Here is a 17196-nt window from a genome sequence, read left to right as displayed (position 1 = left end):
TTTCAGTAGTGCTCTTCTTTCCACAGTGCTCTGGACAAAGCCTGGCCCAGGGCAGCTCCTGTGGTCTTGCAGACATTTCCTGCACTCTGGTGGCTGTCTCCAGATGGCTGCCCTTACCCAAGTGGGAATTTCCAAGCTCAAGTGAAAAAAAGAGCAAAATTCCTGCAACCTTGGAGACAAGATCTCTGGAAAAGCAGGCCCTGCAGCATTCTGGACAACTACAATATAGAAAACATAATCCATGCAAGAAAACATCTCTGTGCGCGGCAAAAAAGCCCATGAGAGATGAAAGGGAAAAGTTTAGAAAGTTTCCTTTCAGCCCAGCAGAAGCAGGGTACAGTTTTATACTATGAAATGTAAGTCAAAGAAACTCCAGGGGAGCAACCTTAAGCAAGGCAGCCCAGGATCAAAGTGAAGACAAGCTTCTACCTGTGGCATTAATGTTAACACAGGGTTAGGTGTGCTGAAGGAGTGTCTAAAACATGGTTGGATTCAATCCATCCAGGAACAAACAACGGTCCCCTTGCAAAGACTGGAGGTGGTGAACACCCTCCAGCGTGTACCAGAAAAAATTGTTCAAACAATAGCAGAGCCCTCCAGTCAAATCCTCAAAATGTGTTTGCTTCCCCAGTTTGAAGCCGCTCCCTCTAGATGATTTAAATAAACCACAAATCCCAGTTCACCCTTCCAACCCATGCCTGACCACCCAGCTCAAGGCAAGTTGGCAATGGAGCAAAGGTGTCACTGAACCAGAGCACAAAGGACTTGCCTTTAAACAAGTTCCACAGTCAAAAATATATTTACATTGGGATAAGTCCAGAAAAATCACTTTCTGGATGCAAAGAAACCACTCAGGAGCCTCTCTGCTGCAAATGCAGGTGCTCAACCCTATCAGTTCTGTGTTGGCACAGCTACTGCCCAGCTGTGTCCACTGAGGGGTAATTTTTAGCACCACACCATGGAAATGCACCTGAAGACTTCCACTACCTCTTTAAGAACAGGTTACCTGTGAGCTTTAAGAATCCTCTGAGCAATCGCATCACCGATCTTGTTCCAGACAATTTTGTCATCAGCACAGCTAATAAAAAACTGGTTCTGCAGGAAAAGCAAGCAAATCTACTGTCAGACACTGCCAGCAACCAACCCAAAATATTTGCATGCTTTATTTCAAACCAAAAACAACTATAAAGATAGCTGGGTTTGTATGCCATTGGAGTGGAGGCTCTTTTTAATTATGATTAAATGGTATGTGTGTCTGTGCTTGCTTAGGGAATGAATTAGTCCTTATTAGTCACACTCCTTAGAAAGTTCATGTAAAGAGCAACCTAACAAGAGGCTAAAAAAAAAAAAAAAAAAAGAGGAGAAAAAGCATCTCCATTCAGCCAGCACTGAGTGTCACTCTGACACAAGAGATTGCTGCAGCTGAATGCTGCTGATGAAGAGCTGCTGGGTGAGTGGGAGGTTTGGGCATGCACAGGGGACGCAGCAAAGCCACAGAGGGGACAGGGAGACTATTGAACAGGCAATGAAAACTGCTGGAAATTTTGCAGAGAGCCTTATAAAGGAGAGGTCTACTTTTTTCCACCTTGTGGCCAGACAGCTTGTCAGGGTACACAGCCATCAGTCTGGCCTTAAGACCACTGAAGGTAATGTCTAAATGCATAAAAACTTAGGATCAAACCTCAAGAAGTATTTACCTTCCTGATGGCTACAAGCCATGCCCAGAGCATCAGGACCCTCCTGCCACTCACCTCTATGTAGATGTAGTGCTTGCTGTTCTCTATCACACTGATGTAGGCTTTGTGGATGGACTCCTCGTGGTACTTGATGCCAGCAGACCAGTCAGCAGCAGAGCGGATCACCTGGAAAGCAGGAGAGAGACCCCTTCAGCTCTGTCCATCCAGGACAGCACCATGGCACCTGAATTACCCCAGAGACAAGGCTCTTCCCTGGCACAGCCAGGCTTTCACTAAATAAGGTAGTAAGTGCAACATTTATATTGCATTTGTAATTGTGAGAAAGGACATTCAGAAGTAGCATTAATGCTTATCATGTTTTGATTAAAACCACAAGGGCCCTGTCCCATTGCTGTACTACTGCCCTCTCCCACCTGAGCAGCTCCAGATGCTTGTTCTTGCTTAAGGTCTTATGATAAACTGCTTTTAAAAACACCTAAATTTCCAAGCTTTAGGGATGCACATCCCCATCAGTGATCTCCTGCCCAGCACTTGAAAGCTGGTTTCCAGCTAGGGCAGGGTGTTTTTTCCCCCAAGGAGGCAGTACAGAATCTTACAGCCAGTCTGGTAACGCACGCCTTTGTCCTGAGCACTCGAGGTTATTTCTTTCTTCTGCCAAATTCTTGCACAAGCCATCCCATTTGTGATGATATGACTTTAAAATTTTTTGTTCAGCTGCCCACACTTACTTCTTTTGTTTTTACTGGAAATCCACTTTTAAAGTAGATTCCTGCAAGATCACCAGGGCATGTCCTGCCTCTCTGTCCTGCAGTTTTTGTGCAAAAGACCCAAACCAACATGAGAAACAACCTCTGTTTGTGCTCTGAGCCAGGCTGAGCAAGCCCAATAGCAGTCAGCATCCTGTCCCTCCCAGCCAGAGATGCTGTAGCACCTCCTGCTCCTACACTTTGAGTCAAGAGGCAGCCACACTACGCCCCAAGTGACGCTTTTCTAGATGGCAATGTAGTTTTCAATCAAGTGTTGGCAGAGTGTGTGCTTGGGAAAATAGTTACTCATTATTAGCCTGTCTTTAAACATTGTCAAGACAAAAACATTGAAACAATAGCCTTAAAATATCTCAATATAACCATTATACTGGAACTCAGTGCCAGTCCCACACAGCACAAGACCCAGGGGCTGGGGATTTGTGAAATGTGTGTGTCAGTTCCAGCAAAATCCTGATCTCTTGGGAATTGACCAAACCAATCCTCTTGTCTCCAGAGCATCTCTGGAGGTGGCACTCGGGGCTATTGCTGTTAAACAGCAGATGACTCCTGTGCTCGTTCCTTCACCTGGACAGGAGCTTTCTACCATATCTGTTTTTCCCAGTAAAACAAGCCCTGCAACTCTCATGTCTGGCTGCTCTCCTGGCCAACAGGAGGGTGCACTCTGCAGTCTCCCCAACTGAGTGTTGGGGACACAAATGTTGGAGTGTGGGAGCCAGCCTGAATACAAGGGCTGTCACAGCCTTCAGCAGTGCCAAACAGCTGCCCTTTGCCTGCATAAGCCTCTTCAAGGCCCTGCTGATCGTTCCCAAATGTTTTTAATCACTTATTTGGTTTACAAAGCCAAGGCTGAGTGTTCCCACTCATCCCAAGCTGGGCACTGCTGAAAGAACACTGAGCACCATGGCAGACTGAGATCTTGAACAAAATTCCACCACTGGCATTAATAAGCTGTTATTGACATTAATAAGAAAAGAAAAAACAGTTTTTCTGGGTAGAAAGCAGGCTAATTATTCCATACGCAGCCTGGACTGGAGCTCACAAGCTCACAGCACTTCCACTCTCACCAGCACAGCAATCTGGAACTGCACTTCAGAAAGTGGCAGATTGTAGCTTTCTAGTGCACAAAGTCTAATATTCAACTTTTTTCTTTTTCTTTTTTTCTGGTTAACACAACAGAGCCATCACTCAGGACCACCCCTTTCCAGAACGATGACTTCCCGGTGCATCATCCACCTGCCCTTCCCTACATTCCTCCTCACTGCACATAACTGGCACCCCAGCTCACTCCACAGCCTAGGCTGCCCCTATTACATCCCTCTGCCTCACCCCAGAACAATGTGTCATGGCTAATTCCAAAAAGCAGGCACAGCACCACCCAAAAAGCTCCCATCAGGTACAACCTCATATCCCCCTGCAAAGGGAAGAAGAGTTGTTGGAAAGGGCTGGACAGGACAGCAGAATGAGTATAAGGTGCTTCATCTTGGATCTCCTCAAAATGCAGATGTTTCTCTCAGGTCTGCAGGCACAGGGACAGGAAAATGCCACCAAGGCAGCATCCCATGGAGACAAAGCTATGGCACTCACAGACACATACCCACACCTGGAAGTTTGCTACACAGCCCTTCCCTTATCACTGATGTTCTACCTCACAATTCTGGACACGTCTCTTTCCTGTCAAGGTATTTAAAGGCAGCTAGTTCAAACCCAACCTATTTCCTGGGGAGAAAAGGCCACATGCTGCCCAGCAGAGCACCCCCCACCCAGAGCTGGAGCCTCCATGCTCCTACCTCTCCCTTCACCTCCCTTGAGCCTCTCAATAGCTTGTCATCCCTTTAACTGCTCTAACTGATACAAGGGTAATAAATGTGATGTTTGCTGAGGGCTAGTGCATAAATCCTGAACAATGCAGGGCTCTCATGAAGACTTCAAAGAGGTGAGGGCGTCAGCTGCTGCCAGAGCATTAAACTTTCATTGCATTTCCATCAGGAATGGGATGTTGCCTCCCCATGTCACATGCTTTGCAACTCTGGCTTTGGCAGATAACTGCAAACTCTGGAGTGGAAATAAGGAGATGGAATAGTGGAAAAAAATCTGGCATTGCCTTTGGCAAATCTCTATTTGACTCTTGCAAGAATCAATGTGCTCTTGCAAAAATCATGCTGCTTATTGCAAGCAAAGCCCCTAAGTTCAAATGAAAGAGGATGGGAGACCATACCTGACTCCTTTTCCTCCTTCCCCGCCTGTACCTCCACAGTGTTTCCCACACACACTGCATTCATCCTCCCTGCCCAGGGGAAAGCCCTTGTCAGTGCTCTATCCTCCCAGAAATGCTTTCCTATTCCTCTCCTCTCACAGAGAAGTGCAAAACCAGATGGTACAATGAGGCTGGAATCTGTTGCTGACAGGTCAATGGTTTGGGCTTGCAGCAACACTGCAGTCCCCATGGATCCTTTGTGTTTTCCTTTCCTCAGATCTGCCCACAGTTGAAGACAGATTTGAAAACAAGGTCAGAAACAAGAAACCCAACAGCCAGGCTTTCCTCAATCATCCCACAGCCAAGGACAGTCCTGGGATGCTGGATTTTACCTTGGGGCAGTAACTTCTGCCTGTAAAATCCCTACACAGTACTCAAGTGGAGATAATAGGGAATTGGCTGCTGGCCAGCCAAAGGATTCAATACTAAGAAGAACAAGAATATTGGTCTAGTTTTTCTGGATAAAAAGTCTGTAAAATATTTTAGGATATCTGCTTATTTCTGTGCAGAACTGTACCACTGAGAGGAGATGGGAGCACCTGAGCCCTCTGCTCCAAAATTAATAAACTGGACAGGCAAAAGGTTGATATTTCTGTCCCTGCAGAAAAGAAGTCACACAGGGATGCCCTGATGCACACCCTGGGAATTCCAGAAAACGTCAGCCAGGAGGGGGAGTTCAGATCCAGGCTGCAGGTGTCCTCCCCTGTCCCCACTTCCTGCAGCAGCCAAATCTGAAACCTCCATCAGCAGGAGAGACTGAGTCACTTGTGGATTCGCAGTGGGACTGCAGGGATACTCAGGGAACTTGTCACCTGGGGACCAAGGGAAACAAGGCCACTGTGGGTATTAGGGAGAAGACAGTCAAAATTTTACTATGGGCATGCAAATCCCTGCCTTGGAGCTTGAGGTCACCTAAAAATCATAACCCAGCTGAAGCAGCCTGGGGACCTGCACCCAGGCAGGGAGCCCCAGCCTGGGCAGAGGAGCCCCCCTCACTGCTTCCACCAGGCTTGGCACTGCAAATGCTTTTCCCCACCAGTTTTCTCTCATACCTGGAAGACTGGTACATTTCAGGACAACACATTTGCAGCCTAATATCATGTAGTTTTATTTATCCGTCTATATGCAGGGCTATTTTGACAGATGCATAAATAAGAAATGAGCAAGGTAGTTTCAAATGAATAATTTACAAGACAAACCAGCTCTCCTTTTGCTGTTTATGGCATCATTGAGAGCAGCCCCTCATTTCCTGGATGTATCAATTATGTGCAATGCCTCAGCAATGTGGTGGCCAGGCTGCTTTTCCAACTGCTCACCCATCACTCAGCACCAGAGCCTGCAGATTCTGCAGTCACCGTTTGAGCTCCACCCTGCTCTCCCACGGCCTGATGCCCCTGAGCCAGCAGCTCTGCAGCTGGACTGAAGAGAAGCTGGATCTAGGTTGTTTTCAGTTTAATTTCTCCTTTGGGAACTGCTTCCAGTTCTGTAATCAGCAGAGCTTAACTTTTTGCTACAGCAAACCCCGTGATTTAGAAGTTGTGGCTTATCTTGCAGTTAAAGTGTGCTCAGGGGACACAAGCCCCTTCGCTTCCATGAGAACAAGATTTCCCAAAAAGCTGGTGTCAGATCCAGACAGGGAGGCATTTACAGCCACAGGGAACAGGATGATGCCTGAAGAGAACTACTTCCCAGCAAGCTGGAAACCTTGTTTTGGAGGCTGATGTAAAACACCCCAGAACCCCGACACAAGATCCCTGTGCAGCCCATCCCTCACACCACACAGAGAGGAGCAGACAATGCCCTGGCAACCCACAAACCCAGAAAAAAGCATCTTATTTTACTAAGCTTCCCCAAGCAGTGCTGTCAACTGGGCAGACCACTCCTTACAAAGAGCGAAGTCATGCATTTTTCCTGGTTTTGGTCTAACTGCTCTTACTTCATACATCTTTCATCCACATAGACACACAATGGTTTTGCTGCTTCAGCATAACTATTTTGACTTTGTACTCTTCAACAAGTTCCTATTTCTGCTGGGTAACAGCAATATTCAAGTATGTGCACTTGATAGAGCAAGCTAGGCTTTTAAACAATTATCTTGGCAATTCTGACTGATTGAGACCAATTGTCACAAATCAGACTGTGGGCTGACTGTGTGGAACTGCAGAGGACCCACAGGGGTGGCAGGGCTGCATAATAAAGTGCAGATGAAGTTCAAGGCAGAAAGCAACAGCCTCAAGACTCCACTTAATGCTGGGCTCTCACTGTCCACCACCCGTCTGAGCAAGGCGTCAGGGCTTGGCAGGCTGCTCTAAGATCTGAGATAAATCCTCAGTGGGTAACCTCAACCCATCAGGCCTTCTCAAATCATAAAGCCCAAGTGTTAGGTGTCAGACAAAGAACAGCAGAAAACAAACCATTAAACCACACAGCTATGCAAAGTCAGAGTGTTCCCACCATTTGAGTACTGCATACACTTTAGTCCCTTTACCTCAAAGGTGGACATATAAATTAATGCCTCTCTAAAAGAGTTGCATTATTCTATTGCAATTGAGGATCTGATCACCTAATCTGTGAGCAGAATTAGGTAAGAGTTTTGCATCTTATAATTCAAGTTCTGCAGAGAGTCTGTCAGGCATTCAAACTTCCTGGGAGGATGCAGAACAAGCCCTCTGAGGAGAACGTGAGCAGGAGACCACCAACACCCACCTGGACTGTGGCAGGAACAGCCTCAGGCACCTGATACTTCAACTCATTAGCAGTTTGCTGAGATTTTGGCAACAGGAATGGGTAGGACAGGGACCGGTATTTGGGTTTCATAATCTGCACAGGGGGGAAAAAAACAGATAAAGAAAAAATGCTTGAAAAAATGCTTGCATCAGCTAAAGAAAAAATGCTTGCAACATATCTGAACACGAGGAAATAAAACAGATGCCTTCAGAGGGCAGGGGGACGAGGCAAGGCTGTGCTTATCTCTGTGCCTCCAGCAGTGACACCCACACCCACCTTGGTGAAGTTCCAGCGCTGGATGAAGTGCCGGGCGACGTCGCGCGCGGCTCTGCCGTGCACCACGGAGGAGATGTCATGCCAGGGCATCCTCGGCGTGGTGTATCTGTCAATGAAGTCTGTGGGACAGGGGAGCATGGTTGAGCTTTCTCAGACAAAGGACATGAATGTGGAAAAGTACAGCATCCCCCTCCTCAGACTGAGGTTTCTGGGACATGGCACCAAGCACCCCCAAGGCAGATGAATTGGACTGCAACGGCATAATTGATCCTGAAACTCCTCAAAGGGAGTTTTGCTGCTTTTTCCTAGAAACCAAACCAGCCTTGTTACCTCTGGCTTGGAGGCAGGAAAAATATGATCTGAGACCAAAAAGGTGCAGAAGAAAGTTTTGGGGAATGCAAAGACTCCCACTCACCAGCAAAAGGCTTGTCGAGTTGAACCCAGTCTTTAAAGACAAAGTTGCAATAGTCCTTTCCGTGCCAGAACCTGGTTTCCCCAAGCAGCTCTCCAACTCCTGTCTTCAGGCTACGGATGGATCCTTTATCTGTCCCAGCAAACAAAACAAAAACATGCTCCAAAGTCATGGCCATCCATTGCACACAGCAGTGAGAGACTCACAGCCATGGAACAGCACTGGTGGACTGCCAGTCTCAAGCAGCTGAAGCTGGTTTCTCCCTAGTGCTCCTGTTACTTTCAAGGGATATATGTTAGCATTTTTTTCTTCCCTATTTTAGTATTTCTTATACAATCAGAAGAGGTTATATACAGGAGTCTGTTATGGAAATGAAAAGCAGATGCTGAGTTTTATCTTGGGCTACATCACCCTACAACCATTTGCCTTTCCCCAGTTCAATAACACCTAAATATTCCCATATGGCAGTCCACATCATGTATATCATCTACTTCATATATTTTACATTAATAGTGAACTAATTCTATCTCTGCTAGAGAGTTTATTTTGCCTCTCTAGCTGTATCTCCTCTAATTGAAGTAGTATTTAATATCTAGAATGAGATGTTCATGTTCCTTCATGAAATATTGTGGGTTTTCTTAGTATTATTTTGTTTTTTTCTAAATAGCAGTGTCATTTCTAACACAATTTTACATGTTGAACAAATGGATCCTGAATTCCAAATTTGTGCAGGAATATTGCACGCAGGGATATTCCCTCCTAACAGGATCCCTTTTCCAGAGCACATATTTTGGTGCTCTGAACTTTTTCCAGGCTCTTAAAAAATCCAAAAATGTTGGCCTAGACCATAAACAGTTAGCTGGTATTATTTCCTGACTCTGAGAGCAGCCTTCATCTGTGGCACCACATACTAATGCAGTAATTATACAGCAATGCCACAAGCAGAAACCTCCTCCTAACTCAACCACACCGCCAGGTAATCATAAAACCCCTTAGTACACAGAAAAACCAACTTACAACAGTCAACAGAACACACACTGGCGGCAGCACAAGAGCAGGGGACACAAAGCAAGCCCTGCCAGCGCTGCTGTGACCTCGCCGAGCTGAGCCAAGCCATGCCAGAAATGCCATGCAGCAGGTTTGCACCAGAGCTGCCTTAGGAAGCTCGAGCTTTGAGTGAGAGTCCAGGTGGAGCTGGGGAATCACTGACTCGACATGCCCGGGTGGGAATGGGAATGTGTGGGACACAGGCCAACACACGCTCAGTGTGCCGCGCTCTGATGACTGCGCAGTGACTCATGATGAGCATGAATGGCCACAGGGGAGACTGCACAACGTCTCCACAAACACATGGAAATGCTTTGTTGCCTGCCACTACTTTGTAACCAATATTTTATAATTGGCAATTAATGCCTTAGAGGAAGATGTCTGCAAGAGGATGATGCTGTAAAAGTGCTCCTCACTCTGTTCCTGAACTCAAAGGCATCTTGGAAAGGTACCATACTGGGACAGGCCCTTCCAACACCAGTCCAGAGATGGGAACAGCTCAGTGCTCACAACCACTCAACTCCTGTCTCAAGTGAGTGTGCTTTCCTTGGTCCTAATTAGAAGAAAAAGAGGGGACTCCAGTCTTTGTCCAAACATAGGACTGGCAGGAGCCACTCTGCTGCTTCCTCTCTCTGTTTGCATGTCTTCCTGCATCAGGCTTACTTTAAAAATATCCAATACAGAACTTCCCAGTTCCAGTAAAGCTCTTTCCTTTACAGGATGAGAGTTGCTGAAATCATCACATCCCAGAATGAGAACTATTTCTGCAACTGTTCCCTGCTGCCATTATCGCAAATTTTTTGCTTACTCATTTGTTTGATTTTGGTTTGTTGTTGTTGTTTTGGGGTTTTTAATTCTTATTTATTTATGCTACAGTATTTGTAGTTTCTGGAGAAGGCTCTTCTGCCAGGATGCCCACAGGGGAGAGATAAGTATGCTGGGAGAACAACAAGCAGCGAAGGCTGATCCTGGCACCCAACCTCACTCTCACCATAGTTATAGTACAAAAACATCAGCAGCTGAAGCCTGAAGGGTTCCAGAGCTCTGCCTTCCTCCACTTACCCTCCCGAGGCTCAGCGAGCCCCTGTTTGGATTCACTGTGGTGATGGAACATTTTCAGATGGGGCCTTAAACTCTGGATTATATTCGGATGGCTCCTAGTGGGGCTTGAATAACCTGCAGAAAGTCAAGATGCTCTATTCATGGCAAAAACACATGTCCACCTCTGCCACCCTGGTGCCTGCTCTTGTCTGGCACCTGGCAGATAGCAACTCAAACCAGACGTCAGTTTGCTGAAACTACAAGTGAGTGCCAGGCAAAGGACCAAACTCAGGAGCCAGCTGGTTCTAACCCAAACACATATAAGGAAGTACAAAGCTGTGGCAGTGTCCTGAGCTGACTGCAACCAAGACACCCATAAGGAGCCAGAGGCAAGAGAAAGATCTGCAGGGGGGGATGGAAATTCCAGTAAGTTCCCCCATCTTCCAGAGCTGAGGACTTTCAGGAAGGATTTCGTTCTGGAACAATTGCCAAGCTGATCCTTGTAATTTTAGCACTGAAGTTATCTTTAACGTCAGGAATTAAAAGCTGCATTTAAATATTCAACTGCTGAACAGACTTTCCTCTCTAGCAAGTGGGTAAATCTGGAATATTTCCATTTAAGTGAACTTATTTAAAACCTAGCTTTTAACACAAGTCTATGAGAGAGGATAATCCCATTCAGAAATTATTTGCTTGTTGTAATAAATCCAAGTTGAAAAATCAAAGATTCAATTCTCTCTTGCAGGAACAAACACTTTCCAACAACACAAACATTAAGAATCACATACACTGTACCACATCATCTGACAGCTCATGAAAATTGCTAATTAGCTAAATAAAAAAATCCACATTAAACCTTTCTTCTCTGTTTTGCAGTGACGCAAATTTACATGTTGACTACACACAGCTATTACTCTGATAGTTAGGTAACTTGTCAACTTTCCTTCCATATAAAGAACACATTGCCCTAGAAATCATGTGAACGTGCACATACACCCACCCACCACCTCCACACATCCTTTATATACATTATTTAGCTGAACATCACTTACTTGACTCACTGTCGATGCTGCTGACGCTGTCAGCATGGTGCATGCCGTGCTTGTGCAGGTGCTTGTAAATGCTGAACCTTGAAAACTTTTTGGGTTTTCCTACTCCTTTCATTTTTGATGTGTCTGGGGCATCATCAGCATTTCTCTCGAACAAGTGGCTCTCTGGGGCCAGAGCTTGAGGCTGAAGTGGGATACGTTCAGTTGACTCCGCTGCAGACTTAAAAGACACAAGACATGGCTACAGGTCAGGGTCTCCTTTAGCTGCTACTTTAGAGCTACTACAGAGTCTCTCCTGCTCAGAAACAACCATGAGCCAAATTTTTCTCTGTGACAGACACACTTCAGTGGGAACTAGGCATACTTTCTGAGGAGAGTCTGTACTCTGAGACAGAGTCTGAGGGGAGGCACTTGCCAGGAAAGCCTAAATATTAGCAGCATTTGGATCCATAAATTTACTCAGGATCATTATTCCCCTTGAAATTCTCATCAACCTAGACCTCTCAAATTTTTAGAGACATGTGGCTGCATGCAGAACAGGTTAGCAGAAAGCTCAGCAAACAAGGGAGCTGCTGTGGTCACAAACAACAAACACTTCAGAGCACTCTGCAAGTGCTTACTCTGCATTTCTAAGTTTTGTTAAGAAAAGAGAGGCTGCCCAGAGAAGCTGTGGATACCCCATCCCTGGAAGTGTTCAAGGCCAGACTGGACAGGACATGGAGCAGCCCAGTCTAGTAGAAGGTGCCCCTATGCCCATGATGGAGGTAGGAACAACATGATCTTTATGGTCTCTTCCTACCCAAACCATTCTAAGATTCTATGATTTCAAGAACACGGACTTCAAATTGTGGCTGTTGTTCCAAGCTCCAGGGGAAACCCAGCTCTCTTATCTCTGTGCCCTAGCAAGGCCTTGTCAGCACACAGCCCTCAAGAGTCATTTGATGCTTAGATCCTTCCTCTCATCACTTATTTGTCATTAAACCTCCAAAACCCAACCCTATGCTCAGAAGAGGACACAGCCCATTCAACCCTGGCCCAGACCTGCTGTGGCTGACCGTGGCCACCAGCTGGACCCAGCCCACTTACTGCCAGGTTGGCGGTGGACACGGACTTGACGGCGCTGGCGCGCTTGACGCTGCCCACGTCGGTCAGGCGGTGCTCGTCGTCGTCCCAGCGCCCGTACGCCAGGTCAATGCCGCCCACAAACGCCACGGACTGGTCAACAATCACCAGCTTCTCGTGGTGGGCCCACAGGTACACGGAGGAGGACACGTGGTCTGGGTGCCTCATCACCTGTGAGGAAACCAGCACTCAAGCTCAGCATTGTTGTCAAATTTAAATCCTTCCAGGCAGAGAGCTGTTCAGCCTTTTTTGGCTGTTTGGCATGATGGTGAAATGCTGGAGTTGTTACTGGATGCATCCACTGTTTAATTACTGAAGCTACTCAATTTCTGTCAGCCATATGGCAGGCAGGTGCTTCCCCAGAATGCAGGAATGATTATTGATGTTGGGATAGGTCACCCTTACAACAGCTTCATAAGAGGACCATAGTCAAAGAAACTGCTGCAGTTGAGCTGTAATAGCTGAGCTTTCAAACACAGAGCCTGCTCTGAAAGAAAACAACATATTGGTGATCTGAGTCACTTCTTTGGTTGTTGCCACCACACAAGTGAAATGAGAAGTCGGGTGGTTTTTCTCCCCCAACTTAAAATCAAATTTGTCATTTGTTTAGGAAATTTCTTTTTGACAAGTGTCTATGGAACCCTAATTTCTACATCTAAGCTCAGAGTTTTATTTATGATGTTACAGACACTAGACCAGCTTCCTGAAGAAAAAGCTACCAAATTTCACCTGGCTGCTCCCAAAACCTGTGACACAGCTTGTGTCTGTCATCCAATTTTGCTGCAAAGACGATGAACGGATGCTTCCCTGCACTGTGACAACTGATCAAGTGAAAACGAATCAATTATTCTACCATAACAAGTATCTTACTGCTCATTAAGGTGTATGTGTGTCTAGGAGACTGGATCTAGCCTTATCTGCTGGTTTATCTGCCACAACTGATTTTCTGCTTGGTGCCAGAGCAGCAGTGTAACAGCACAAGACAGTGCAATGCTGTTCTTCTGTGGTGGGAACACTAATACCCAGTGTTGACTCTCATCATTCATATTTGAGCAGAAATGCTGAAATGAGACAACACTTCCAAATTGTAATTTTCCATTTGATGTAACCCCATTAACTTGTCACACGAAAAACACTTCTTGTCAATTAAGGCGAATAGTTGCTTTGGCAAATCTAAACTAAGCAATTTTATGTTCCACTAGAACCTACAGAAATGAAGATGCAGTGGCATCACTATATGGATGTGTCTTGTCAGACTATTCCCACTGCAGTGGTGGGAAACACTCCTGAACTTGCAGTTCCCACCCAAATACACCAGGGTCAGCACTAGCAATCAAGAACAATTGAATGCAAACACTTTCCACACAGCCCTGTGCAATTACCTTGATGTTTGGATGGAGGTGCATGAGTGTCCGCTTGCTGTATTCACTGTTGATCCCCAGGGCAAGCTCCACCTCTTTGTACAGCATAACAAAAATTCTCACTCCTTGTTGCTGTCAGAAGTAAAAAAGAACACATGGAATGCAGGCACATCAGTGAATACAGTCTGCTTCCGAAGGGAGGAAAAGCTAAGAGGCAGTAAATGTGTTGTGTCTGCTGATGGAGATGCTGACTGAGGTTACTTGCTCTTGATTATGCTCTTCCCAATCCTCCATGGGGACCCCATAGCCTGGTAGAACCTGCCTGCTTGGGAAAGCTCTCCAACTTTCTGAGAAGGACTCAGTACCTGGCTTTGCATGGGTTTTATTGTTTTTGTCTGAGCTATGCCAACGCACCTCCACAGGTCATTCCCACAGCAGCTCCTTTCACATATCCTTTGAGGTAGATTTTACAAGTATGATTCACTCCAATCATGTTCATCCATTAAAGTTCAGTGTTCTGCTGCTTCATGTTGCCCTGAGGGTTGCCCACAGTCAAATGTCCCTGCAGGATGACATGACCAGTGAGGTCACACAGACATCCCCCTCCTGAAGGGGATGTCACCAACTCAACACCAGCAAAGAGGTTCTTTCTGCCGGTAGGGCTAAACAAGCTCCTGGAATACACTGAGCAGTGCTAAAAACATGATGCTTTTTGTGACCAGCATTGTATCCATGGCAGAGTTTCTAAAAACTCTTGTTAAAGCACTTTCAAATGTGCCAAGTGCCTCCCAAACCTTGGCAAATACTGGTCACACACTGGGACACCTCCTCTTCCCATAAATCAGCATGGATCAAAAGCTTGCACTAGAGTTTGCCATCTTAAACTTGGAACCTAAACTTTCCACTGCATTCTGAATTCCTATTCCCATAAAGCTGCTGCCAAGAGCAAAGGCAATCTCCAAATTGTGGATGATATCCCGCTATCCACTGCACCCAGGGGAGTCCAAGGCAACATTGCACACACAGAAAGGACAGCCTCACCCCTACACCACCACATCAGCTTGTGGCTGCCCTGTTGAGTCAAAGAAACACACGAGTGACAGAGCAAGCATTTCCAGGGACTGACCCCACTCTATCACAATGTTTTTATGGCCATATGAAAATCCATGTCAATGTGACAAAAAGAAGCCAAATTCCTCCTCTGAGTGAGTGATGCTTTGTAGGCAGTTTATTTTTGCCAGAAAACAAGAGTAATTCCAAATCAACAACAGTCAGACACACAGCTCTCATTTTTATCTAGGTATGTGGAGGGGTGAGGACTGTGATGACAACTGGCTTGAAAGGGAAGAGAGTCAAAGACTATTTCAGCATGTCACAGAATCACAGAATGGTTTGGCTTGGAAGGAAACTTCAAGACCATCTTGTTCCACCCCTGTGAGCAGAGACCCTTCCACTAGACCAGGTTGCTCAGAGTATCATCCAACCTGGCCTTGAACAATTCCAGGGATGGGGAAGCCACAATTTCTTAGGCAGCCTGTGCCAGGGCCTCACCACCCTCACAGGAAGAATTACTTCCCAATATCTAATCTAAAGCTTCCCCCTTTTAGTTTAAAGTCTGTGTCCATGTGGACTTCTGCCCTTCTACTACAGCAACAGTCCAAGAGGTTTTCCAGCCATGAGAATAATTCCCTGTGACTCACTGCTGATATGGGCAACCTCTTTTTAGCACCGGTGCTATCGCAGGGTGTGTGAACAGCTGGAGCACAGCCCACACTCATAAACACACCACAAAGTGCTCAGCATTCCCTGTACTCTAAATTACATAAATCACATGAAAAGCATGGACAGCAGCAGGTCTTTGACCCTACCAGGAACTGGGGCAGTTGTAAAGCAAGGCTGAAGTGACCCAAACCTGGGGCAATCAGAGGATCTACCCTTCTGCCTCTGAGCTCCTCCAAACCCAAATGAGGGGAAAAAATCAAAGCATGTGGTTTTCCAAGGCCATCTGATGTGAGGGTTTAACGCTCATCTCTACCGAAATGAATGGTGGAAGTGCCCCAGCCCCAGTATGATCCCCTGGCTGGGTGGGTGCAGGGTGAAGGGTGCAGCTGGAGCTCACTCACCGCTTTCCTCTTGAGGATGCAGTCCAGCCGCCAGCGATTCCCTTCCACCACCGGTCGCTTCATGAAGATTTCTGGGCTCAGCCTAAGAAAACAAAGGTATATAAAAAACATAGCAGATGTAACCTGCAAACAAAACACTGGCCTAAATAACCAACTTGGGAAGCAAAGGAATTGAAGTTTAAATAAAGTGGATGTGAAAGCTCATGTCCCAGAGTGATGCATTCTCCAATATCCTGCTCTTTGTTCTTTAATAACTGAGCATTACAAAGGGCAGGGGACATGTCCAGCACATTCATCCTCATATTCAACAACCCATGAGACCAGGTTGAACAGTGATGTTCAACAACAGGGAAATTTGGACTCTATCTGCAAAAGAAAGATGCACCAAAAGAAAACCCCAAGGTAGATCTGAAAGAAATATGTAGACATAAAAAATAAGTAAGACTGGGATTTCAGTTCTCCTGGCACCTGAGATATCTGAACAGGACAGATTTGTGCTGAATTGTCCTTGCTGCCTAAAGACAAAGCAATAGGATCACTCAACAGGTCATTTTATCACTTCAAGGATTACAAGAAACAGTTAAGCAATCTCTAACTCCTGCACAGCAAGGTGATAGAATTCCATTCCTCTACTTTTGTACCAAGCATGGCAGCTTGGGCTTGGATAAAGCATATTGCTACATCCTATTTTTGTATTATACATAAAATTTTAGGTTTTGGAATTCCATGATACTTTAACAATTGTCTAAATAAAACACTAAGTAAGAGACAATGGGTCTGAAATGGGATGCTCTTGAACTGCCACCTGATGTTGCATAGAGGGAATCAATGAGCATTAGGCTTAACTGTGGTCATGGCAGGAAACAGATTTACCCCACCAAATGCTAACATGGTATGTAGTTTTCTCCTAATTTCCCCCTAGAAATGAATTCTCCCAGATCCCAGAGGCAGCAGATAAGCAGCCAGAGGTTAATTTCACAGACAGAGAAAGAGGAGCACAGAGACATGCCTAAGGTGAACATGAAATCTGAGTCATGTCTTAGAAATCTCCCATGCCCATGGTCCAGGCTGGCTCAGGCAGATTAAACTCTAGAAAGGCAAGACATGGGCAGCCACAACCAGCAGCCAGCCAAGAGACTCTGTCCAGTCTGAGAGCACCCTTTTCCTGCCACAAACAGGAACCAGAGCACTGCATAAACACATAAATTAGGTAACAAGTGGGCAGAGCCAGGCCCTTTGGCAGACACACAGCTCAGAAAGGGTGGCAAAACTGCCCTCCTTCCTTAGCTGGCCCATTTAAGAGCAGATCAAAAGGACACA

At 46.0% G+C, this 17196-nt stretch overlaps 1 protein-coding gene across 9 annotated transcripts in view; it reads right to left on the bottom strand.

The window, feature by feature from the left end:
- PLD1 (phospholipase D1) overlaps positions 1 to 17196 on the bottom strand; it is a 72656-nt gene that overhangs the window by 12749 nt on the left and 42711 nt on the right. For 8 of the 9 annotated variants that reach the window (XM_088061313.1, XM_088061311.1, XM_088061314.1 and 5 more), the window contains 10 exons: positions 15877 to 15958; positions 13775 to 13885; positions 12357 to 12563; positions 11274 to 11490; positions 10243 to 10356; positions 8137 to 8265; positions 7722 to 7840; positions 7425 to 7538; positions 1752 to 1862; positions 1007 to 1095 (listed from right to left, as the gene is read on the bottom strand). In XM_088061313.1, coding sequence (XP_087917439.1) covers positions 1007 to 1095; positions 1752 to 1862; positions 7425 to 7538; positions 7722 to 7840; positions 8137 to 8265; positions 10243 to 10356; positions 11274 to 11490; positions 12357 to 12563; positions 13775 to 13885; positions 15877 to 15958 — 1293 coding nt within the window. The remainder of the gene's footprint in view (positions 1 to 1006; positions 1096 to 1751; positions 1863 to 7424; positions 7539 to 7721; positions 7841 to 8136; positions 8266 to 10242; positions 10357 to 11273; positions 11491 to 12356; positions 12564 to 13774; positions 13886 to 15876; positions 15959 to 17196) is intronic. The other variant, XM_014254408.2, reaches the window with a different exon arrangement.

The sequence above is a fragment of the Pseudopodoces humilis genome, chromosome 11, assembly GCF_049639895.1.
Source record: "Pseudopodoces humilis isolate 2021_Gansu_Grassland_sample_001 chromosome 11, ASM4963989v1, whole genome shotgun sequence".
Lineage (NCBI taxonomy): Eukaryota > Metazoa > Chordata > Aves > Passeriformes > Paridae > Pseudopodoces > Pseudopodoces humilis.
The sequence above is the reverse complement of the archived record's forward strand: the minus strand, read 5'-3'. Positions and strand labels throughout refer to the sequence as shown.